The sequence below is a fragment of the Anopheles marshallii genome, chromosome 3 (assembly GCF_943734725.1).
Source record: "Anopheles marshallii chromosome 3, idAnoMarsDA_429_01, whole genome shotgun sequence".
Classification (NCBI taxonomy): Eukaryota; Metazoa; Arthropoda; class Insecta; order Diptera; family Culicidae; genus Anopheles; species Anopheles marshallii.
In genome coordinates, this window is record NC_071327.1 from 78465667 (window position 1) to 78490561 (window position 24895).

The 24895-nt window shown below is 42.9% G+C and overlaps 3 protein-coding genes across 3 annotated transcripts in view; 2 read left to right on the top strand and 1 right to left on the bottom strand.

The window, feature by feature from the left end:
• LOC128713991 (division abnormally delayed protein) overlaps positions 1 to 16345 on the bottom strand; it is a 115462-nt gene extending 99117 nt beyond the window's left edge. Inside the window, exon 1 of the mRNA XM_053808865.1 lies at positions 16063 to 16345. Within this exon, the coding sequence (XP_053664840.1) occupies positions 16063 to 16345 (283 nt within the window). The remainder of the gene's footprint in view (positions 1 to 16062) is intronic.
• Positions 16346 to 18814: 2469 nt separating this feature from the next.
• On the top strand, positions 18815 to 20073 carry LOC128714513 (transmembrane protein 43 homolog). Its single transcript, XM_053809387.1, has 3 exons — positions 18815 to 18910; positions 18980 to 19203; positions 19266 to 20073. The coding sequence occupies exons 1-3, from the start codon at positions 18815 to 18817 to the stop codon at positions 20071 to 20073; spliced, it is 1128 nt and encodes a 375-aa protein (XP_053665362.1).
• Positions 20074 to 21761: 1688 nt separating this feature from the next.
• Positions 21762 to 24895, top strand: part of LOC128716208 (protein ECT2) — a 63359-nt gene continuing 60225 nt past the window's right edge. The window contains exon 1 of the mRNA XM_053811127.1: positions 21762 to 21993. Within this exon, the coding sequence (XP_053667102.1) occupies positions 21762 to 21993 (232 nt within the window). The remainder of the gene's footprint in view (positions 21994 to 24895) is intronic.

The following is a 24895-nucleotide window of genomic DNA, read 5'->3' on the forward strand; positions in this document are numbered from 1 at the left end:
AATACGGGCGTTTTATTTTAATGTGAACAAAAACCCATCAAGTCTCGGCTGAATGTTGCTCCACTTAATGCTTCCATTCCGCTACGCTAAGGTTGTGTTAATGACTGTCGCCATCTAAATCAATTCGATAAACGCAAACAACCGCGATCTATTTTGAGGCGTGACTTCAAGCGCAAATTGTAAAGCAAGCCGAATTGTATCAGCGACATATTAGAATCATTTAATACAGGTAACAAGTAAATTATAACCAATTGATCTCGTGATATACCTTTTACGTTATTGCAATATTCTTTTATGCTTCTCTGCAGTAATACGTAACTTCGCATCATCCTTCAACCACTTAAATTTAGAAGAACTTTATAATTCCCATTACGGACATTTCAAAAAGAAATGTAAACGCAGCAAATCACGCGCCACGTGGCCACCGAGTCACGCATCGGCAGTTCATCATTCGACCGGCTATTGCATATTATTTGCGAAGGGCGAAAGAAACCGTGGAACATGAGCATTGAAATGAGAACATCTTGCCGGTGCAAAATTCAACCACTGGCAGTGTGTGCGCCGACGACTGTACGCGGTTTCGGATTATTTATTTTTATCCCGAAACATTCCCACGTTGGGACACACGTAGCACATGTGTGGGGAAGCAAAGAAAAACGTGCCCACGGTCACATAGCTTCGGCGTGTAGTTGTAGTGTGTTTTTAAGGAATGTTTTTACATGCCCATGCTCTTTTTTAGGACGAAACAAAAAAAAAACAACAAATCGTTCGTTTATCTTCCCATTTCCGTTGCGTTAATTATTCGCTCATTTGTAACATTCTGAAACGGGAAGTAGTAGCGCAGGCAGAAGAAAAACATAACAAATCAAATTGCGAAAAGACATTTTTGGAACGTACGTTACGTGATGCGCAATACTACTACCAACGATCGTCAATGCGTTCACCAAGGGATGAGAGAAGCTAAATAAAAGTAAGAAAAAGCCACAGAAGCAGACGCAGTCATTGAACTTTTGCAATTCGCCGACGTTGCACAGCTGTTTATGCTGGGAGGAAATTTTCAACCACATGATGATGTAACTTGACAAAGGAAAATTTGCCAAATTAGTGAGCCAATTTTCTAACGACCTTCAGCACTACTGCATCATCGAGTTCTTAGCCGATAATCCTCAATTCAATAGAACACAAGATCTGCCCATTCCGATGACAAATCGAAACTCTATTTACATACCAAACACAGTGGATCAGGGCGCCATAAATAAACTTTTACGTTCCAGCATTGATCTTCGGTGCCTGACGTCGATCGTGCGCACGCACGCAGTAGCAAACATGTTTCCTACCCATGATTCCCCACAGCCAATCTTGGGACAACCGGAAGGGGAAACAAAAACAAGCAGAAAGGCTAGAGACAACTTTTTCTGCGCTAACAAACGTCGAACTCTACCTCCTCGCAATCGCTGCCCCGAAAAAATAACATCATGATCTTGTGTATTTTTCACCCAAGCGTACCCGAGGACACAAATCATCGCACCGCATATTTCTCTCTCAATTTAAACCGACATTTCGTGCGCATACTTTCGAGTAAAACAACACGTCCATCGAAAGAAAAAAAAACACTACTCTCGCCATACACCATACAAACAGCGGTTGATGTTTCATGTTGACAGCGCGTATTGATGTTGATAGATATACTAATTGGCAGGGGGAAGGTGGATTTTTTATGCACGGTCGTAGTTTTGAGGCATATTTATGGATGATATTTTCAAGCGCTCCCAAACGCATCCATAACGCTAAATGAGCCAGAAGTGAAAACATAATAAAATTATCAAAAAACATGTTGAACGCGTTGCATATTTGGGCGTCAGACTGTACACTTAGAGCCGTACGACGTAACGAAGAGCTATTCCTGGTCTATTTTACCTAAAAGAATCTATAAAGAATCTAACAAACAAAATACATAAATTTATACGCATACAATATGTTGCGGGGGAACATTCATGAAGTTCATGAAATTTAGATATGAAAAATGGATCAATTGATGAATTAATTGATTTAACAGCCAGCAGAATTGATCACTTCATGAGATCATTTTTTGGATGTTTTCAACTCAAAGAAACATTACTCAACTCTGCTAGTTATGGCTAAAAATATTTTCGGAGGCATCAGGTGGGACCAAGTGGAGATAGTATATTATGAGCCAATGAAACACTGAGGCGGTGTTAGGGTTTTCTGTTCCGGATATTGATCTAGCACACCACCAGTTCTGGATTAAATTCCATTCTAAGTGTCTAATAGATTAAGTAAATTTTTTATGATAAAATCGGCACGAAAAACGAAAATGTTATTCGCAAAGCTGCATTGTTGTTACATCTCTTAATTGATTAAATAATTCACGATTATTTCCCAGCTCAAACAATGCATACAATCGTAGCATAAATCGTATGTGCCTCATATAATAAATCCATCGCAAGCTACCATATTGCGTGACCAAATCATACTATCTACTAAACGTATCCCGTATTTAATATATCACTATAATTGTTGCAACAAATTGTTGGACCCGAGTATGTCGCACACACGCGCATATCATTCCCATAAGCACCCCGTATTAGACCCTTGCTCATAATAGCCTTCCAAAAACGATGAGCGCGCAAAGTTAACCAACCGTGAAACATTAGACAAAGTAGGTGTCACGTTAAAGCGGCACGCCATGGTAGGCTGGCGCTAAAGTGGTCGTGTGGTTAAGCGTCACATTAACGTACCGCTTCGGTCAAACGGTTTTGATGGTTTGTTAACAGCTCCGGATGCCGGCCGGCTGTGTTGGAACGCGTTTGGGCGTGTGTGTGTGTGTGTGTCTGTGTGTGATTGAGCCCCAGAAATAGACACGCAATCGAAAGCAAAAGCACTTAAAGTTGGATAACTACGGGTTTGGAATTTTGGGCTAGGAAGGAACTGAACGAAATTTAACTTACACACCGATGAACCTTTTGATGTAAAACATCGTACTAAAAGGAAACTAAACTCCTATTTGTCCACGAACTCTTCAAATTGGGTTTTGTTCCCTTTTATTAGTAAGTAGCATCTAATTTCATTGAAACCAAAGAGGACACAATTTCGACTTCATAATCACAGCATTATCTCGCCCGAGCCGAATGACTAGCCGTGAGTCACAATGATCAGTAGGACAGAAATTCATCAAAAACTACAATGCTTGAGGTTTGTCCTCTCAGGCAAGCAGGACCTCCTCACGGGTCTCCTTTCCTGCATCATATACACCAGTAAATGTCGGTACGATTCAAAAAGGTACACCCAATAACAGACAGCATATTCTAGACACCCCTTCAAAGGCCATTGATTAGATTCTCGTTCATGAACAATCATCCCGGCAGGCGGAAAGGGGAAAACTTTAAACGAAATTCCAACCCCCCACACACACCCAACCGCTGGGCGGCACCAAACCACCGGTCTTTTGTTCCGAGGGCCGCCGCATACCGATACGATGTCAAAGCATAAAGCACCCACTCCTTCACAGGACACACACCGGTGTGTCGTTCGAGTGTCATCTTCAAACAAGAGCACCGAACCATTCGATCAATGCATACACACACGCACCCGGAAAATCAATCTCATCGCATCACGGTGCACTCCTGTGGGGTATTCAATGGCACGAAATTGCATTCACTGCAGCCCTTCTATCCCGGGCGCTTGTGTGACAACCTTTCAATCTTCCTCTACCAGGACATGACGGCACAAGCGAAGTTAGGAATGGGAATTGTACGATAACCAGCCTCAAAGTATGCTGAAGTGGCGTACGAAACGTTCCAATCCTGTCCTTTTGCTCGACGCGTTTGACTTCAATCTGCACAACCGGGGGGGATATATCAAATTGCAGCTCCAAGCTCCCAAAACGAGATGCTTCCCCAATTGGCCACCAATTTCGATCACATTTTCTGCCCTGTTCGGGAACGTGCGCTTGCATCTAAACTCGAAAGAGTGCAAAATCAACACCCAACAACAATAGCTGGCTGGTAAAAAGCTTCATTTTCGAAATGTTTTTTTTTTTCTATCGAATACATATATTGTTTATCCAAAGGCCAAAGGGAAATGGGAGGAAATTAAAAACAAAAAAACGCGAGCCTCAAAAATCGCGACACCATAAAACCGGATCGCATGGTGGTACGTGCTTCTTTCACTGTTGTGCTTGTGTGCAGCAAATCATTAATGCAAATCCTCGTTTCGTTTTGGGGATCGGGTTGTTGTTTTACTTTTTTTTTGTGTTTTTCATTAGGCAAAGAAGAAATTATTCCAAAATCTGAAATTGGTCGTCGATTGCGACCGATTATGATGATTTTGGGTGCCGTTCGTACGTGCGTTTCTCTCACTATGTTCTGCTCTTTTTCTGTTGTCAAGTCTCGAGCTGCTCTCAGATTACTGTGACGTTTTTTTTGTGGTGCGTCCCAAAACAGAAAGGAAAAACAGGCAAGCGATCAGCAACAATGTATTGCTCTCTCTAACCCCAAAAAAAGCCGGTTTGTTGATCTACATCCGTGAAATATATCGATCGCCGCATGGCAAAAATTGCAACAAATCCCCACCCTGGACAAAGGACAATGTCTGGAACGAGACCAGCTACAAATTAAAATTTGCATGCCACACGTCCACAATTTGACTGCAAAACCACGCACACACGGCAGAATGAAACGAAGAACGGTGTTTGGTTAAAATTTTATGATCCTCATTTTAAAACAAACCAAACCATGCTGCATAGCAGCATATCTCGGATGTTTTGTTATTTTTCTGGCCCCCCTTTTTAGCCCATTCTCTTGAACGCTAATATCACATTTCAGTATAATAAAAAAAAAAAACACATACAAATTTATCATTTTTCCTTGCAAAAGCAAGTGTGCAGGAGGCTTGCCGAAACAGACAATACACACACGCAAAAAAGTAAATCCAAATGAGAGTAAATAAACTACACAAACGGGAGAACAGAACAAAAAATGCCCCCCCCCCCCCCGGATCCCAAAATGCCCCAAACACCATAACCACCGAGACGCACCGTGCCTGGCTGAGCTTCAGCTCAGAGCCAGCGAGGGGAGAAATGTACGACCCTGGAGGTCGACTTCCCACAACACAAATTAAGCGAAACGTCAGTCTTCATTTCGATACAATGTTTTAATTTTAATGCCGAGCGTGATTTTACTATCATCTCCCACCGGAAACCGCATCGTTTTCCCATCTCCCCAGAGCATTAAGTTGAAATCAAGCGGAACGGAGCTTTCAATTGCGAAAAAAGCTTAACAGTGAGCTCGCGGAGAATGCACCAACGAAAAATCATTTGCAGTTCAGTTCTTCCATATCGCATTTTGTTTTATTTAAGATTAATTTCCACTTAACACGTAACCTTTTACGTACCATTTTACTGGTACGAATTGCAGGGAAAAAGATTTAAATTAGCAGAAACCTCTCTCATGCAGCACAACTGGTAGCCTTTTGCACCTGTAAAGAGGTAAAAAGAACTTCGGGGGCTAAATTTGTTATTATTCCACCGAAATGGACCATCTGCGACTTCCATTTCCTGTTGCCGATTGCTCCGAAAAGACCTTCCAACAGAGCGGATGTGCACCGTACAGCGCAAGTTAGAAACAAAACCGGTTTAAAAGTGTAAATAAACTTTAGTAAACATCGACACTAACCATCCACTCCGCACAGCACGGGGAATGCTAAGTACACACACGCACGTAGCCCTGAGTGCTCCGGTATATCTATTCCTGGAAAGGAGTATCTCATCCGGCTTCGGTCAATCCAGTGTGATGATGTGGCGTATAAACTTGCGTACACTCTCGTGCTTTCTAGCAACGAATCGCCTTTCGGTACAAAGGCACATTACCACAAAGAAAAAATTAAAACCAACCGTTCGATTCAGCACCGATTGAGCAAACATGGCGAATCGATGGAAGACTATGGCGCGGCAAATGGGAACTGAGTAAGTTCTATTTTAAGCCACCATTGCACTTGAAACACACGCGCCGTAGTACACGGCGAAAACCACCTCATGAATGAAGCAACGTATACCGCTGCCGAGACATTTCAACGTGGCGAAACATAGCGTCAATCACTGAACTTGCTCTGCTGGCGTGAGGTTTGGTAATTAGAACAGTTTTTGGAAAACCGAGCAACACTCTCCGGTTGCGAACAGAAGTGCTGCGCCGTGAGCATACATTTCCAATGATGGAAATTCACGGAAATCGAATTGGAATTGGAAAGGGCGAAGTGATTTTTCAAACCCTCCATCACCCGGCGCTACCCGGAGGTGCGAATGAATAAATTTATGCTTTCGGGAGCTGTGTTTTTCGACCACTAGCGTGATGGATTTGTTTGGCAGGCACCAAAAGTACTTGGTGCTAATGCATCCACAGACCACACGCAACGGATGGGGAGGGAACTGTTTGGGAACAAGAAACAAGATCAACAGACCCCGCACCACACCACCCACCGGTTTGCTCACCCAAACCCCGGCCGAAATCAATTTTAATTGCTGCGTGTGTATCGGTTTAATGAACGGACGAACATTAAGCATCCATTTGTTGGTAACCTCCATGGTAAAACTATTCGCAAAATCCATCGCGAATTCCAGCCAAATCAATGATGGTACCCCACGCACGCTAATTTCCGCAGCGTACGGAAACTAAAGCTGAGAATTCCATTAGCTCTATCAACACGCGGGTCGGGCTGTATGAATTGTAGCAACACCCGTACACAACACGTGACGTCTGTGGTTCAGTGGCCGGTACCAGCTGAAGGCTAACCAATTTTACTTTACAGCTTCCCCAAAAACCAAAACCCTCGCTGTAGAGCGATCTCGAGCCCTCGATGTGGAGCGGTGGAGTGATTTATGAATGGACGGGCATTAAACGCCCACACACCATGGATGCAAAGCTGGATGCTTTGAATATGAAGCATAATCGGCAACATAATTTAGTGCGTGCAAGGATTTTTGGTTGATTGTGCGAAAAGTCCGGTAGGTAGTGAGTGGAACTATAATTCATAAAATGCTCATGTTCTCCTACTTAGTTGGGAAGATATTCCGAGATGTACAAGAATGTCTGGGACACATCTCAGATATGCAAAGCCATGAGGTACGTGCTCTTTTTAATGAAAATTTCAAGTGACGAAGTTAACCTTCATAGCAAGAAGTTTGTTCGCTGCCGTTTGCTTAGGGTAAGACGAGACAGAATCAAATGACTCATAATTTACGATAAACCGAGAAGACTTTACAACGTATCCTTCGGATCACTCAACCAGTTTGGCCGTGCACCATCTGTGGCTGTAAAGGTGTTGGAACACACTCTTTAAGCAGGCTAGAAACGCTTTAAAGCCGCAAAATAAACCTACTCTCACTAGAGCAATTAATTCCCATCCTAAAGCTCTCTCAAGCAGCCTGAGAACTCACCCGGTTAGAAGCTTTCCCAATCCAAAAATCCCGAGAAGAAGGTCATGGTGCTCCTGCATCCTTTTTCTACCCCGTTCGCGACTCCCCAGCTGGGCGAAGTAATCAAGGTTGCGCTCGACGCCATCGACCCTGATAGGCGGTAGGCCTAAACTAGCAACCACCATCATAACACAATCCACAAGCACACACACAAAAACACCTCGATGCGCGCGTTGCGCCCTTACCGAGATGGTGGTGGAGCGCCATAAAACAACGAGATCATAAATGTTTATGCTCGCAACTCATAAATTGATATAAATACATTGCACCCCCGGTGTGCTCCGTTGGCCGTGGTTCTGCTGCTGATTTTATTTGAAAACAGTGTTAATGCTGCCCGGTGTAGTTGGCCAACAGTTTAGGAACTGGCGCGACTGGTTGGGGACTGGCAGTACCATTACCGCTGGCCAGTAAAAACCCCGGCAAACAGTCCGCCACCATTGGTGTTTATTTCATTTTCCCTTGGTGATGGTTGTTTTGATTAGCAGGAAGATTACAGCCAGGAATTCCAGGGAGTAGCGAAGGTTTAATAATAAATCTATGTTTTTATTATAACAGAAAAAAAACTATTTGTTGCATCAGTTGAGCAAAGCTCTGCAACAAACAGGATTGAAGAATCTGTAGTGTACGGCGGTATGTTAAAGTCATGATCAGTGTTATCTATCTGCTCGTAGTCTTCTTTTCCAATACTCCGCGTTCCAAGCTCACTAAATCCTTCCGAAAAGGTAACGCAGATTAAGATACCTCACATAGGAAAGCGCTTTTTATTTTATTTTATTGGACAGTCCCATCATATATCGTGCTTCGCCTGCAGGACTGACACTATAACAAAACTATCAGAACCGAGGCCTAGGCAACAGAAGTTCCTTCCTGCCATTCGGACGGCGGAATTTATGGCACCAACAATGCTCCTCAGCCTCCGCCACAGTGCACAAAACGTACGCTTTATAGTACGGTACACAGTTTATTGCCACAAACGAACGCTTTGTTTCACCATAACGACCGTGCCCGAGTTCGGTTTTAGAATCGTGGGCACCTGCCCTTAATCCGCATAGGCCGGCGACGAATCTTTCGCCCACCCTTAACAAGGTTGTCACCGCGGACAAACTAGCCGGCCTCGTACATTGCACCACTGCGCAAAGGGCACACGCCGCGTAATGAATGAACGCGAGACAAGCGACAGCAGCGTTGGAACTGGAACGGGTAGCTCAAAGTGCTGGAGAGATATGTGACTCATCTACCCTTCCATCTAGCGGAAAGCGTCCCGGAATGGTGTATGACCCCCCATGCAACATAATCGAAACGCATTGGGCATTCAAAAAATGCCCTCGTTTCCTACACACACACCCACTTACACGCTGCTGTAAACAGATTTGTTGATGACCTACGACAAGCGATCAATAGCTCGAGTTGTCGGCGTTGTTGCGGCGCTTTATACGGCCCTTATCAACCCTGCCACTTTCTATGCGTGATCCCTTTTTTTCTAACGTGTTGTTTTATTTTTTCTTCTCGCTTTGTGAGCGATGCGTTGAAGACTTCACCACTCTCTTAGAATGGAAGAAGCAGTTTAAGGCTGAAGCAGTCACACACAGCGCACGGTTTTAAATGTAAACAAACGCCTGTGCGCTATTATCAGTAAGTATGTCGATAAGAGCTAAAAAGCATGCTACGTGCACGCAAACAGGAGTCTCCTTCACGGCTAATCGAAAAGACCAGCTGATGAGAGAACTTTGCTCGCACTCGTCTAGGTAGCTTTTGGTGGGACAAATATTTTATAAAAAAAAGTGCAATACATAAATTAATTACTCAACCCAGAAAAAAAAATCCTTGCAACCTTCAAAACTTTCGCCTCGCTGCAAAGCTGCCAAAGGCGAGGCAGTCCGAACCGCTTACCCATCGCTTAACAACAGGCCAGTGGGACGCCACTAACACTGATTGCAGTTGGGACCTGCTCCAATCACAACATTGATGCGCACTGTTTACAAACATTTCATGTGTCATGCTGCGTGGCAATGTTTGCATGGCGAAAGACGATAGGGGACGAAGCCATAGGGGACGATACGATCAGTATGTTCTCCCCACCTCCGTCAACCCGTTTGTTACCGAGCAACGGGTACGGCATTACTCTTACTCACGCCATTCCCCAGACATCTTAGACGCCCGGGGTCAACACACACATTTGTCGGCCGGTGTCTTATCGGCTACGGGTGGGTCGGCCAGGGCGTCAACAAAAGGGTGGAAATTAGAACACAGTTGTCCTATCAGTCGTATCAAACCTGATATTGAGATGTATATCTGCGGCGAGTACAGAACAACCCAGGGGACACTAGACCGAAGCCGAACTCTCGAGGTGAAGTTCCGTTTCCGCACGTGTTCTCCATCGAAGCCGATATCAAAACGACGACAGGCTGTTTCTTGGCCGTCAATCAACTTCCATTAATTTAGCACCTCCCCGAGACGCTATGAATGGAAGCGATAGTCTTGGAAAGAAATTGACACATTTTGCTTAAAAGAATGCTTTCTCCCAAGGTTTATTCTTTCAGCATGGGGCTCAGCTAGAATGGGGGCTAATGAACATCAGCACCCGTCCGACACATGCGAACGTCCCTGGTAAGGTCTCATATGTTAGCTCTGTCTCATCCCCTTTGGTGTAGCATTTAATCAACTGCACATGGTACTGCACCCAGCCTGTTTTCACTTTGGCATGTTACATTTCTGCATAACGATCATCCAACGATCACGGCACGATGATTCACAACCGGAACTCAGTTCCCATGCGCTTGGCATATTTATTTTTGGTACCATGTCAATAAACATACATTCGCTCTGGCTCTCTAGCATGCCGACAGAGTGTCTAGCGACCATTGCACACTACACCCGACCGAAAGCCCGGATGTGACCGGATGAAAGGGGTTTTGTTGGTCGGTTTATTTTTATTTTACACTGAAGTGAAGTGAAGAACGACAGGCATGGAGACGCGTTCCGCATTTGATGGAGCGTAACATGTTGCCAACGACAATCAAAAATGTCTTAATTATTATCAAGTATGTCAAGTGAGAATGCTTCTAACGCTTCAATGCTTTCTCATGAATGGACCTTTTCACAATCCAATAACATGCACCCATTCACCCTTACTAGTACCAACTTGTATTTTTGTCCACTTTCTGTGAAGGTTAGGTACAGCCGAAACGTTTGTTTCTTTATGATATCATCGTCCACAGAAGTGAGGCATTTTGCAAAATGAACAAAACGATTTACATTAGTCAATGGGAGAGAAAATCTCGCCCAGGGTAGGTTCCTGTTTCTGAGAATACGAATGAAGTAAGGTCAACAATGAATTCAACAATAAAGATCCCACAATAAGTCCTAAAGGCATTCACACAAATGAAACCAGGGCTATTGTGTTATTTCACTAACCGGAAATAAAAGGATATTTATGTGATTGTGTCCAGTTGAGATCTATTCTTAACCGAAAAATGAAATCCTTTTAGCTTCAAAGCTTGGAGAAAATGGAGGCGTTCTGCTAAAAATCCTAACAAAATTAAAATGATTTTATTCAGAACGATTGAAAAATTCTAACATATTCCCAGGAACTAAAAGGAATTGGAAGGAAAGGTGCCTGTTTTATGACTAAAACTGCACTTTTTTTCCACAAGCCTCTCATGACTTTACACACCGAGCACACACCTTCGAACACCTTTCGGCAGATACGACAGCATGTTTGTATGACTTTACCTCCAAAACAAAAAAAAAAACACACACACACACACACACACAGAAGACACCCCGGCACTTTTATGTTATGCGCCGCCGTAAAGCGACATATCTCTTGAGAACGAAAAACAAAGGCCATCCCGATGACCCGGCGAGATTGTCCGGCCAATGTGCACACGGCGCACCATCATCATCAGCGCATCATCGTCCAGCACATCCACAGGAGTGCTCTGCAAAAAAGTCGTAAAATCAATTTTTATTGCTCTATTTCCCCCGTGTGCTTCCCACGACGGTGGGCAGCGGGCCGAAATGGACCGGCTTCTACAACGGCAAAAGCAAGAGCGCCCTATTCATTCGATTCGTGCTGCAAGGAAGAAAACACAAGGCCCAAGGTACGCACACCGGGAGGTCCTGCAATGGTGCGAGTCCTCGGTGTTGTCGTCGTTGTGCTGGGCCAAATTCACCCTTCTTGCGTTTGCGATGCTATTCTTGGTATGAACGGGAAAAAAGAACAACAGTTAGGTCATGAACAAAACAAAAAAAAACAACCTCCGAACCTGCCATATCCTTAGACGATATCAATTGACCTGTGCCGAAAAGCGGTCATTAAAACGGTGCACTCAAGTGGCAGGCGAATTTGATTCGAGTGGTCAGCTTACCGAGCTAGACCCAGACTGGGACGGGTGCCGAGAACAACAACCTTTTGCAGAAGTAGTGTTGTTACCTTATCTACGTAGAAACGTTTAACGGAAGTATGTTATGAAAAAACGTGTACATAAACAGTAAAATTTAACTATAAGGACACGATGTTTCTCTTAAGAAGAACGTTGTTGAAAGCCAATAACTAAAACTTAGTCAAATTTATCATTATAAATTTTAATTAAAATAAATTATAAAATGCTTCACAACAAACTAAACAAAGCAAATGATAAACAAATAAAGTTTTAACTAAAAATAAATAAAAATTGTAAAGAAAACAGAAAAACATGATGCAAACAACACTCAAGCAAACAAAGAAAGAACACATTGAAAAACCTGTACCAAATTAACTGAATGAAATCGTCCTTATGCAAAGTGCAAGAAGCACAATACCGACAATGTAGTTTTCTAATTAACAAAGAAAACAAAACCCACATCGGAAGGCACGTCGTACGGAACGCATTGTTGTAAGGCAAAAGAGTGAGAAATGGGATCAAACAATCATAACAAAGAATGGAACCAAAAAAAAAGGCACACATTTGCTACGGAACAGTGAGCAAAAGGGCACTATTGTATGTAAGCTAGCTGCAGTGGTACGAGACTCGAGTGGTGAAGAAAAAAAAAGGTAAACCAAGATAAGCACACCAAGCGTGGATCCTTTTCTATCGTAGTTTACCATTCCCGTTGCCCATTATCTATCGAAAACAAGTGTATTTAAAGGTGGAAAATGCACCCGATTGGGAAAACACGATAAAGAACCAAAGAGAAAACGTAGAAAAGGAAAGGTTTCGAGAGGGAAACAGAAACACGCCGGTGGTGACCGTATGTTTCATCGTCTTGCCGATTGGATCTCAGGTAGCTCGTGTTTCGATTGAACCCTGACCCCTTGGTTGTGTAAAGTCAGCACACAGATATACGGTTGGCTGGTTCTGAATGAAAAAAAAAACGGAAACCCAGGAAAGCTCACACGCACTCGCGCCAGTAAGCTGTGTTCCTGGCGAGAGTTTCAAATGGAATGAAAATTCGCCACCCGTCTTTGATAAATGTTGGATCAACCCCGGTACGAAGAATTGGGGTGTTAAGAAAGATGTCCAGGATATGGCCGTTGGGAGGGGGGAGGGAAAAAAAGGTCAACCAATCAGCTTAGGTGTACCATTTTTCCCTCATTATTCTAGCAGCATCAAACGGCTAACACTCCACACCGGTCCAAAGTGAGCGAATGGAGTTGACATTTATCTAACGCTTCGGTATGCCCCCGAAACAGCCCATTCATTCTCTCCCCAGAACCTAACCGTGTGAGGTCTTGAAGGCCAAGTTGAAAGAAACCCACGGTACGGAACACGGTAACGCCATCGAAATAGCTGGGACGCTTGTGCTTTGCGAGATTTACGCACGGATGAGCTCCGGCAAGGATCAGCGATTCCAGCTTCGACCCAACCACCAAACTGATCCTTGGTGTTTGCACGGGAGGGATTTTTTTTATTTATTCCACTTTTTTTCAATCAATTTCGGATTGATATCCTCATCGGCAGCCGGAAAGCTTTCTAGCACATTTTGATTAAGCGCGAAGGCAGAGACACTAAGAAGGGATTTGCTTGCCGAGAGGCTGACCTTTTGGGAATTGCGCATTGGTTGGGATAGCGGGATTAGCTATGTATTGGAGCAAACAAAAAACTGATCCATTCCGATTGACTACTCGCTTGTAGGTTGTTGGGTTTACTTTGGCATTCCTCTAGAACCCTATTCACTGTAAGGATTAATGTATTCGTTTTCCTTTTTACCACGGTTTATATTACACAAAGTTTTGCAAGAAGGAACGAAGTTACCTCAAGATTGAATGTTTTCATTGACCTTTTTTTGCCTTCATTCAATTTAAATCTATTTCGAGTAGCGAAAAAAGTGGACCAGGATCGGAACACACCCCTGTCGTCGTGCGATTTCTATCGGTCATCCTAATCATGACCGATATATCCGGCAAAGTGTAAGACAGTGGTGATAAGGCGTTAATCTGAATCGGTGTGATTACGATTGTACTGCTGCCAGACAGAAGGTAGCAAACATCTTATCGCCAGCGTGCGCGCGGCTTTGGTGTCGCCTTGTCCACACAAAGTGTTGCGTGCGTCTTTTGCGCCAACGATTAGCTGATGATAAATCGGACCTCACAACTTGCAATCACCTGATTACAACAATCCAAACAATACAGCTGGACGTTAAACTATGAAGTGTAGTACAGGAAGTGTAGTGGCACTACGAGCTCAAGAGGTCCGGACGTGGCAATTCTGGCTCTCTTTGACTTCATAACCTGTGCACGGTGGATTGACACGGTGGAACAGTCAGTATTGCATAAGGAGCATACATTCAGAAGATCGTGAAAAAGGACTGTTTTATCCTTTCAACGGACAAATACTTCATTTGTAAATTTGGTAACATCCAAAAATCTAAAAAAATTATTAAATGTGATTCGACAATGTCACACTCAATTTGAATAAAAATAAAATGGCGATAAGTTTATCCTTCGGGCTGGTACTTCGTTGATTATCTATTAATGTAAAAATTTTAACAGCAATTCCCAATTCTTCATATATTCAATTGAAACAAATATTTTTGAATATGATGATAGTATATCTTCTAGTATGTTTTTACTCTCAAGTATTTTAATTATTAAAAATGTGAGGAAATTAATAAAAGGTCCTCTAGCTTGTACTTAACATAATAATAAGACAATAAAAAAAGATTAGCAACATTTACTTGAAAAAGCGTGACCTCCATTCACCAATTTTTAATGCTAAACACCTTGGATAAATCAAATCCTGTCAGCACCCTACACGCTCTATTAAACACGACACTTATTGTTAATAATAAAAATCCGAACGCCATTTAATTCCAATTTAAACCCCGCTTCTAAAACGATACACTGAAACGTCGAAATGGCGGAAACTTTTTAAAAGACATTCCCCGTGCCAAACATTCCAACAGGCAACGGGTGACGGCAATCAATTGTAAGGAGTGTAAAGGAGAAGAATTGCTCGGAATTGACACTTGAAGCCCTTTTCCCCCTTTTATTTTATGAAGAAGCAAAGCTACAACGGGGCCAATTGCAACCGTGAATTAGTTAAGTCCAACAAAAAGGACGAGGGATCTTCAAACAAATTGGGGAACGTTAAATAAAATATAAAACAAAATCAGGGTTCTTTTGCAATATCAATCATCCAGTGCGACCAGCACGAAGCCATAATGGAAAGACGGAGAGCGGAGAGGGCTTTTCCATTTCATTCCATTTTACCCGTGTTGAGATTTGTTGGGATTTCGTTAGGTTACGCTCGTGACTGTCGTTCCCCGGTGTCACGCAATCGATCAAAAACGTGCAAATTTGACACTTTGTTCGCCGTAATCGTAATGAAGCACAGTGTCGAGCCGGTTTGCAACTAACATGTGAAACGCGAGGTTAAAGGTTGCAAATTATTCACATTAAAACAAACAACCGTTTCCATTTCACATTTCACGCAGAACGAACACTTTCCAGTAAATTAAGTTTTTAGTGTATCAAAAATTTGATCGAAAACATAATGTGATTCATATCCTGATTCGAGGAACATTTTCGTTCTTTCCTCGGCATAGTTTATGATTGCAGTTTTTCATGCTGTTAAAACATTAGCCATCAACAGCGGGAAACATTCTTAAGGGCTCCGAACAAGCTTACCCAACCGCACACGGCCCCGCACTGTTGAGTTGTGAAAAGGAGTAGCGAGAAAGAAAGTATGAGTCATATCCGCTTCCATATTTCCCCCTCATCGCATTACCGTTACAGTAACAAAAAAATCACACACACTCACAGAGGGTTAAAGAGTTTCCCGGAAATCGCCCAAACTCTCGGGGAAGCGATTTTCCTTACACGGGGAAATCAAGCTTCTTCCCTTTAAAAAAACACTCGCAAATGCACTGCCCGCACGACATAACCAAGGAACAGGGGTTGTATGCGAAAAAAGAAAATAAACCCCGTGGAAATAGAATTTCCGATCGATCGCCATTCAGAGCAATGGCTGCTGTTGGGAACTAAAGTTGATAAAATAGCACTCCAATGTAATGCGGAGTGCCTACTTGTAGGCGTATTACGCGTTGCTTTTTGGGATATTGCGATGTGTCTGTCCTTATTTTTAGCCTACCTTGATTTGCCGGGCTGACGGTTACATTGATGGAGGAGAAAAAGTTGTTGATACGCTCGCAGGACATGAGCGCGCTGACGTGGGGTGGCTGTTCCCGCTCACCACCACCACCGCCCATAGTGTCCCGGGCCGTCCGGTGCACCCGGGACCAGGTTGACGGTACCGAGGATCCATTGGCTAGGGTGACGGCCAGTGCCAGACACACGACGGTAAGGCGCAGTATCATGGCGGTAGACATCGGTGTACAGTGGCTATAGCTTCGTAATCCATGCGATCGGCACATATTTCCAACCACCAGGATGTTTCACACTTTTTTTTTATTTTACCTCTCACTTCTATGCACTTTTTGCTCACCTACAGACCTCACCTACAGATTTTACTTTCTCACAACACTTGCTTTAGAACTTCATGTGGTAAAGAAGGGGTTGGTGACGGTGGGGTAGCGGAATGCTTATCACACACACACAACACTTACGCACACACTGCACACTTTATCGAAACAGAACACAACACTAACTGAACTAACAACCACAGATAGACGCCTCCAAATCACACAGAATTACACACTGCAATGGACCCTTTTTCCTTGCCTTGTGTATAGGGAAGGTAATTGTAACACTTTTTTGAATTTTTTTCCCCTACAAGCACTACCATTTGAAGAAGGTGATTTGTTGTTTTATTTTGTTCATGCTAATTGCGGTTAAATGAAACAACAGATTAATTGAATAAAACATAGAAGAATATTAAAACAATGCAAACAACAAAGCTGGAAATCTTAAGAAAAGTAACTCGACATATCAGAAACAACATCAATCTAGTCAGCACTGGCAAATCAAAGTAATCTTTGGCCTGAACTGCACTGCCATGGAGACACACTGATAAACCGAACAGCGAAATCTTGAACTCAATCATCCTCTCTACAACACAACACCACTACCGACGCAAGAGCAGCAGCCCTTACTGCACAGTGCATTGAAGCTGCGCACCTATACGAGAACCACTTGTGCAGCATCAGCTGATGAAGATGACGTTTTTCTTTTCCTTTTTTCGTTGCTGTTATTGCTCTCGTTTCTATACTCCATCATCCCACAGCCTCCAGCATCCATCAGCATCAGACACAGCTTGCTAGATGCAGTTTTAGCTTCATATTGCACCTACTGAAGTATTCTTTTTACTCTCATGCATCAACTTACAAACACGCTGCCAGAAGGTGTTTAAGCAAATTTGCCGGCAAAGATAATTTTGTCGCCCACATGTTCTCTTAGGTTCTTGTTTCGCTACTTTGCTAATTAATCTTTTTTTAAAGCACTCAACATGGTGAAGTTCATCACAATTTGCTAGAGTAACCCGCAAACAAAACCGTCTGCGGCTGTGTTGTTACTTTTTTGCACTTGTTGTTTATTAGGACACGTATCAATCAATTCCAACAAATAGACGGTGTGCCCGACAGTGCGTCCGTGCGTACTGTACGTTCGCAACAACCTTCAAGATATTTCACCTTCCGGCCGCACGTTTCTTGGACCTCCACCCGGGTTGCAATCCGTTCACCGCACGGTCACGAAGAGTGTTCCGAAACTGTTTACTGGTGGGTTTAGCGCACACACCGTTAAAGCACACGCAGAATAGTCGCCGGAGCGCGAGCGCGAGAATACACCTCCGACCCGGTTCACCTTTTTCGCTGAACTATAGCACCAATAGGCCTTTTTTCGCATTATGTGCAGTGATGCAATGGCCGGATTGCCAGCGTTGCCAGCCCATAGTTGAGGGAATGTGAAACCGAGCGCCGGAAAGCGTGAGAGTGAGTGAGATGTAGAACAAACAGTTGGGACTATGGTCTTTGCATAATCGGACAGTAGACTATGCTGTATGCCTCAACGTTGGATAACGTGTAAATTCTGCTTAAGATAAAAGATTTGCTGTGCGATTAAAAAAACACAATCCTTCTATAATGTTTAGGTAGTTGCTTCAGTCAATAATATCAGTAAAAAACACTGTTTACTCGAAATTTTGATAAATTATGGACAGTAAAAAGGTCATTTTGTTTAGATTTAGCAATAATTTCAAAGCAACTCCATACAAATATTCGGTACATTTTATAAAACCACCAGTATTGTGGTCCCGTTTTACCTCTATGCTATGACAAGAAAAAGAGATTCAATTTTTTGGCACTATGGAAGATCAACAACAGGTCATAACTTCAAAAAAAAGCCTTTTCGATTAGTGGTTTTGAAAAAAAAAAGACGTTAGAAAAAGGAAAACAAGATTATCTTCTGTACTTTTCAATTGCTTTCAATAACTGCGGGTGGCGTAACTGTCTTACAATTGTGAATCTATCATTGTTCTCAAAACCTTTCAATAATTCTACCAAAGCATTACCGCCGCTAAACATCTTTCCATGCTCAATCAACGATTAGAGCAATAGAATCGATATTACTTGTATTCTGATACAAGGAATGCAACATAAAACAATGATTTCGATCATTTCTTTTATTGAACTGTTTTCGATTGTACACTATGAAGACCAATTCGTAATTTTAAAAAATCTTTTCATTATCATCAAATTATTACCGTCACATGTACGACTGTGCCACTACTTTATAGCATTCGACCGCTGTCAACATGAAGTGTCATTTGTGCTCGGAAGGAAACGAAAATAAACAACGGGCCGGTGAAAATTGTTACGATAACGCCTTGAACGCGAAGCTGTAGTTTGGAAACGGCTGGGTTTGTACACAAAAATAGTCTTCCTGAAATGAGGTTTACGGAGGCCCTTAAATCTTGCTGGGTAACCACACTGTTTGGAGCAGTACTGTTGCTGGTCGGATCGATTGTTCTCATTTGGAACGAGGTAAGTCTGAACGCATCTGATTCGATTGCACGTTGTGCACCAAATGACCTACACTTCATCCCCCGGCAGGGTCGTACCATACGCATTCTTCTATCGTTGGACGAAGCCCTCAACGATGCAATCACAGTGAGTGCCGATATGCCGTACGAAAAGCAATACGAAGGGCGCTTAATTCACCTGACTGGAGCGCTATCGACGGGAGAACCGCTAACGGAACCCGATTACAACATCCAGGTGCAAGCGGTGAAGCTGAAACGACGCGTACAGATGTACCAGTGGGTCGAGGAATCGGTGTAAGCTTACATGCGATACAGTATTTCAAGAAATGTTCTAATGTGATCACTTTTACTTATAGTGAAAATCGCTTTGGAGAATCCGTGGCCACTATTGAAATCGAAGATCGTTCCTACTTTTACAGCAGAGAGTGGCGCGATAATTTAATAGACTCTCGCAGTTTCTACATACGCACCGGTCATCATAATCCTACGTCATTTCCCATCGACTCCACGGTACACCTCTCCGAGCATGTTCATGTTGGGCCATACGAGTTGGGCACCGTAGCAAAGGAACGTTTCAAAACCTTCCAAGAAGTTACATCTGACACGCGTCCCGAAGATCCATCGGTTAGGATGCATGCGGGACTTTACTATCATTGCAACGACATATGGAATCCGGAAATCGGCGACATACGGATACAGTTTGCGTACGCCGGTCTCGAAGGGTCATACGTAACCGTAGTGGGTAAGCTGGAGAATGGCAAGATAGTACCGTACGAATCAACTCACTTTCGCAAAGTACTTCTGCTCGAACCGGGAGAACACAAACTCCACGAAATCTTCCGCCTAGAGCACCAACAACAGCGGCAAGCCACCTGGGGCATACGGTTCATCGGGTGGGTGTTGTTGTTTTTCGCCACGATTTGCAGTGCGACGATAATGCAACACCTTGCCAGGGAGCATCGGTTTATGCGAATGTTCTTTCCCGATACCCATTTTACGCTTTCGACCAATGTTATGTTGTCAATTTCGGTCGCACTGGTGATTGTTTCGATTGCGTGGATTGTACACCGACCGTGGCTGGGTGGTGGATTACTGTTCGCCGCCATGTCACCATTTTTGTACTGTGCGCGTGGAATTATGGGCAGCTATCAGCGGATGGATTGAATGTGGGGGAATGCATACGTTTATGTAAGTTTTAACCAAAAAAAGGAGAGTTTGTATCAGTTCAACTTCAATATGTGATATTAATCGATTTCTTGCGTTTGTTTATTTGTTTTTGTCGAATGAATACTCACAATAAACCAATTTTAACCATTCTTATTCTAACTCATAGACTATTCAATGGAGCATCGTCGCAGTGAAATTTGATTCATTTTACTATTTTCTTTATTCTCCTATTGTGCGAAAAACTGGATAAATATGCATAAAATAGACACAATGAAGCTTTTCTTAACATTTCAATTTAATCAATGAGAACAAAATTATCCTTTTCAAAAAATGAAATCATCCTCATTCCGTTAGGTTTTTAGAGAAAAACCGATTCAGCCGTTATTTCAAACTCGAAGCCAAGTACCGCTGGCAGCACTGCTGTATAGACTGTCAGTTGTGCAGTACTAGAGCAATTTCACAGTGGTTAATGTTAATGTAAAAATAAAAAAAACCCCTTCTTTATCAATCATATAAAGAAACACGAACAACATGCCTCGTGCTTTAAACATTGCTAAAGAATTCTATATTTTTTATGTTAATTTGCCCTCATATTTTCATAGTTTCCAGCAATCTTATTGTATAAAAAAATATTACCACACTCATTTCTTGTCCGCTTAACAACACGTTGTGCGCATCCAGCTGTCACTTTCAAAAAACAACCGTAAAGCCGGAACGACGCACGGCAGAGACGACACAATTGCTTTCGTAGAGTGCGTCGCGCACGATCGCGGGTGATCTCCGGTACGGCGTTGCGAATGTGAATTCAAAGAAAAGTCTCGTGAAAATCCCAATACGATGCAGTTTTCCACGCGAAGGCATCGTCTGTATGTAGTTTTTGCTTCACCAGTGTGCCGTGGTTTGCTTTGATTTTGGGTGTGCGTGCAAAAGTAGGCTCCCGCAGGTGAGAAGCGCGTAAGTGCGTGCCCGGTCGTAGTAGGGCTTCCTTTACAGAGGGCATACAGAGGCGGTGTGCGAGTAATGTGTTTGTTCATTGTGGTAAAAGTGATAAAGCGGCTGAGAGGTATTGAATAATTGTTCAAACAAGTGTTCGATTTTACTTCCCGCAAACGTAGCGTGTACAGTTTTTCCGAGGTAGTCAAACCTGTTTCTGGAAAGGCTTTATTGTGTACGTGTGTGTGTGTGGTTGTACCCAGGGGTGTGGAAAAAGGAAGAAAGGAAACGCGACCGCGCGCGCAACATAAGCCTCACCGAGCCTCTCGGAAATAGGGGCGCCACAGTACAAGTGCGTGTGTGTGTGATTGAACTGTTTTGAAGGTGTGTGTTGTGTATTTGTATGCAAGCAGCAGTACTAGTTCAGCATCATAATTTAAAAGCATGCCGTTTTAATGCTGTGTCTTGCGCATAACAAATGCTCTGTCTCTTTGTTCGCGAATGATCGAGAGTAATTGATTCTCGTCCATAAATTCCTGAAGAGATCAACGTTCAATTTCTGCTAAAAAAACAGAGTGAAACAAAACGAATCTAGTAAGCCAGGAAAGAAGAGATCAAGAATCACCGGTTTTAATTGCAATTTTGTGAGACTTGTGGGATAAGTGAACTGACCCGCCGGAAGAATTGTGGTTTTTGCCGTTCTTTACCAACCGGCAACATTACCATCAACTTACGCATCTCATAACAGAACGATGAAAGAATCACTATCGCTGCATGAGAAGGTCAGCATAATGTCGAGTGGTGGTGGCGTTGGAGGTGGGGCAGGTGATTCCGTGCTAACCGATAAGAAGCTGATCCCGATCACGCATTTGCCAGTGTGCCAGAAGAATCCATTACAACCGATCGAAAATACCGCCACCATGGAGTTGCCGGTACAGTCGGTCTGTGGTGGGACGCACCCGCCAGCCGGAGGAAATGTGGAAGGTAAGTTTTCAGGACAATCGTTTTAAAAATAAGCCTCCTCTGATCACCCCCAGTCTGCCATGTTCAGCACGCATGTGTATGTGTGTGTGTGCGCGTTACCATAACAACATTCCTATCATCGCATGATTTCATGCTGTCTCTTCAGAGGGCATTTCTGTGTGTGTGCTTCCATGTTATTCCCATTTTGCCATCCCGTTTCGCAGGCCGTTTGTACATTTTATGGTGTGCTTCTACTTGCTTTCCGTTTGTACCATCTCGCTTCCCTCATCTGGTCATGTTTGCTTCCTCCGGTTTGCGTTGTGTCCCGTTTTTGTGACCGTACTTATTCTCGGTATCTTCTTTAACCTGTTTCTCTTGCAATGCCTTCTTTTGCCCGACACCCGTTGTTGAGTCATCGACATCCATCGAGCGTCGATTTTGGCATTTTTTGAATCTCTACATTATAACGATTTTTAACCAAAAACGGTTTGGTGTGAGTGATATGCAATGAGATGGAGAGGGATGAACCAAAAGTATGTTCAATCAAGCATGCCAAGAACATACAAGAATATTTGTTTGTTTGAAGTGTTCGAAGTGTGTAAAAAAGAGAAAGGAAGGCATTTATCTGTCTGTTGGCTCATATCTTGTTTCCCTCTATGTTTGTTGATTTTGCTTTTATTTAAGAAATCAATTTATCAATTGTTGAAAATAATTATTTGTTCAATAAGTATTAATGCAATTTTCTATTACATGAAACTTGTTAGGAAATAGTTGGGAAGAACTTTCGTTACTTATCAAAGAGATTTTGCCGACAAACATCTACGTACTTACCTATTGGGGCGGCTGGTAGTGTATTCGTAGCTGCGCCGGTCTTCACCCGATAGGACCGGTCCAAAATCCCATCCGAACCAATCCTCTGTAGCAAGGACTGATTGTCTGGCTACGTGGTAAACTTATGTTTAGTAAGCCAGAAATGGCAGCCATGATGAGCAGAAGATCGTTACGCCAATAAGAGAAAAGACAAAGAGAGAGAGAAACTTACTTATTGGGGCTCCCAATTAGGGAGTCGCCGTCGTCAGTCAATTAATTATCCTGGATTTTTGTGGCGGATGCATCAATGCCATCATTTGTACTCAGTTCGGGCCAACCACGCCCCCTCCGATCATATAGACGACCTAAAAGGACTTTACTGGCTGAGTTGTTCGGTGCCATTCTGATGACATGACCGGTCCATCGGAGCCTGGCGAGTATAATTTGCTGTGCAAATGGGGAACAACATTAACTTCATCGACCAACTCGCGTGAAGCTTGGTCAGAAATCCTTCCTCACGAACATCCGCTTATTGGATAACGACAATGTCTCGTCTAACATGACCGAACGTCTAGCACGACGAAATTGACTGAATCAAATTAATCGAAAGATTAAAGGGGACATTAGTAACAATATTTATGCCATTTTTATTTACATGTCAACATTTACATATACAAAATCAATTAATATTTTACCATATGAATAATCGACTCGAGCATATAATTTTACGATAATAATGCTTTTTCGTCAAACGATCTGTACTTGACGTAGCATTTTATGAAAATGACGAAAAAGCCATTCCCACTGGTCCCATCTTCTCCATCCAGTGCGTTGCGAAGCTGTTGTTTATTTGGTTTCCCCGTAGTCTAGGGAATTTGCTCCACACTCGTCACATCAAACTCGGGAAGAGACCACACCAACAAAAAAAAAACCTCAATTTTGAAGCTGTATGTATGCGCTTTTACGTCACGGTACGTTGAAGATGATATTCTGCGTTATTTCATGTACACAGACATTTATTCGCATTCCGCCCGAAACACATTCTGACTTCAATTGACGTGCCGTGCCAAATATCAATAGAAAATGGGAAAGATAAGCTTATGCAGGAAAAAAATCGTTTGCCATAGATTTTTAACGTATGATGTCATGATTTCGGCTTCCAAGTTGGATTTATTTCCTTAGCTGATTTTTCTGAAGTTAATTTTTATTTTGTTTAAAGCATATGTAAATGTTTTAATTAAACTTTTCTTACACCTGAAGTAAGATTCTTGAATTTATTCACTTTTATTCACGCTAAACTTTTTATGCGCAACACAATCTGTCGTTGGTCATAAATTGATATCTTGGGTTTTGTGTGTATAAAAAAATTCTTGCCTCAAATGAATCCACTATATGACGCTTTTTTATGTAATATTTTATATTTTCCCTTGTCAGGACGATCGTATCCATTTTATGTGCTCACCCTGTCTGTCAGAGAAGCCAACAACACCGCCACCTGTTGTGTGCATAACCCCAAGCTAGGGACGGATCCTTTCGGTCCCGGATCACCCTTTTGCTACCGGTGTAAGGTGTGGTTCCCTTTTTTTTTTGCTGTAATGTTCTCACGGTATCCATCCATCCTTTGCCATTCGCATCCCGATGCTTCGTGTCACGCGTTATTCTTTACCATCTGAAGCATGACGCGAAGAGGGTGCAGGCTAAGCCATTGAAGAGGCGAACAACTCGTTGGTCAGTGGAAAGGATCGCAACATCCGGGCAACAGGTTGATTACGTCCATCCTTTCCTGTCTCCGTTCGGTGTTTCGGATGTTGGGTTGCTTCTTAGGGGACGGTTTAGTAAGGTCCTTCGGTGATGACTGCTATATATCAAGTGGAAGTACTTTTTTCTGCAAGCAAAAAGCAAACAAATATGGTTTAAAGGTGCAGCAGGAGGATTAATGTATGCTATCTTCTCCTCACTGAAAGATGCCGTACAAGTGGGTGGAAAGTTGACAAATCTATACCCACGTTTGCACTGTCATTTAAAAGCACTAACGAGATTCGAACTGAGGCTCTCCCTGATATTTGGCAAACACATCACGGCACACGGTTACCTGTCGTTCTACACTTGGTGA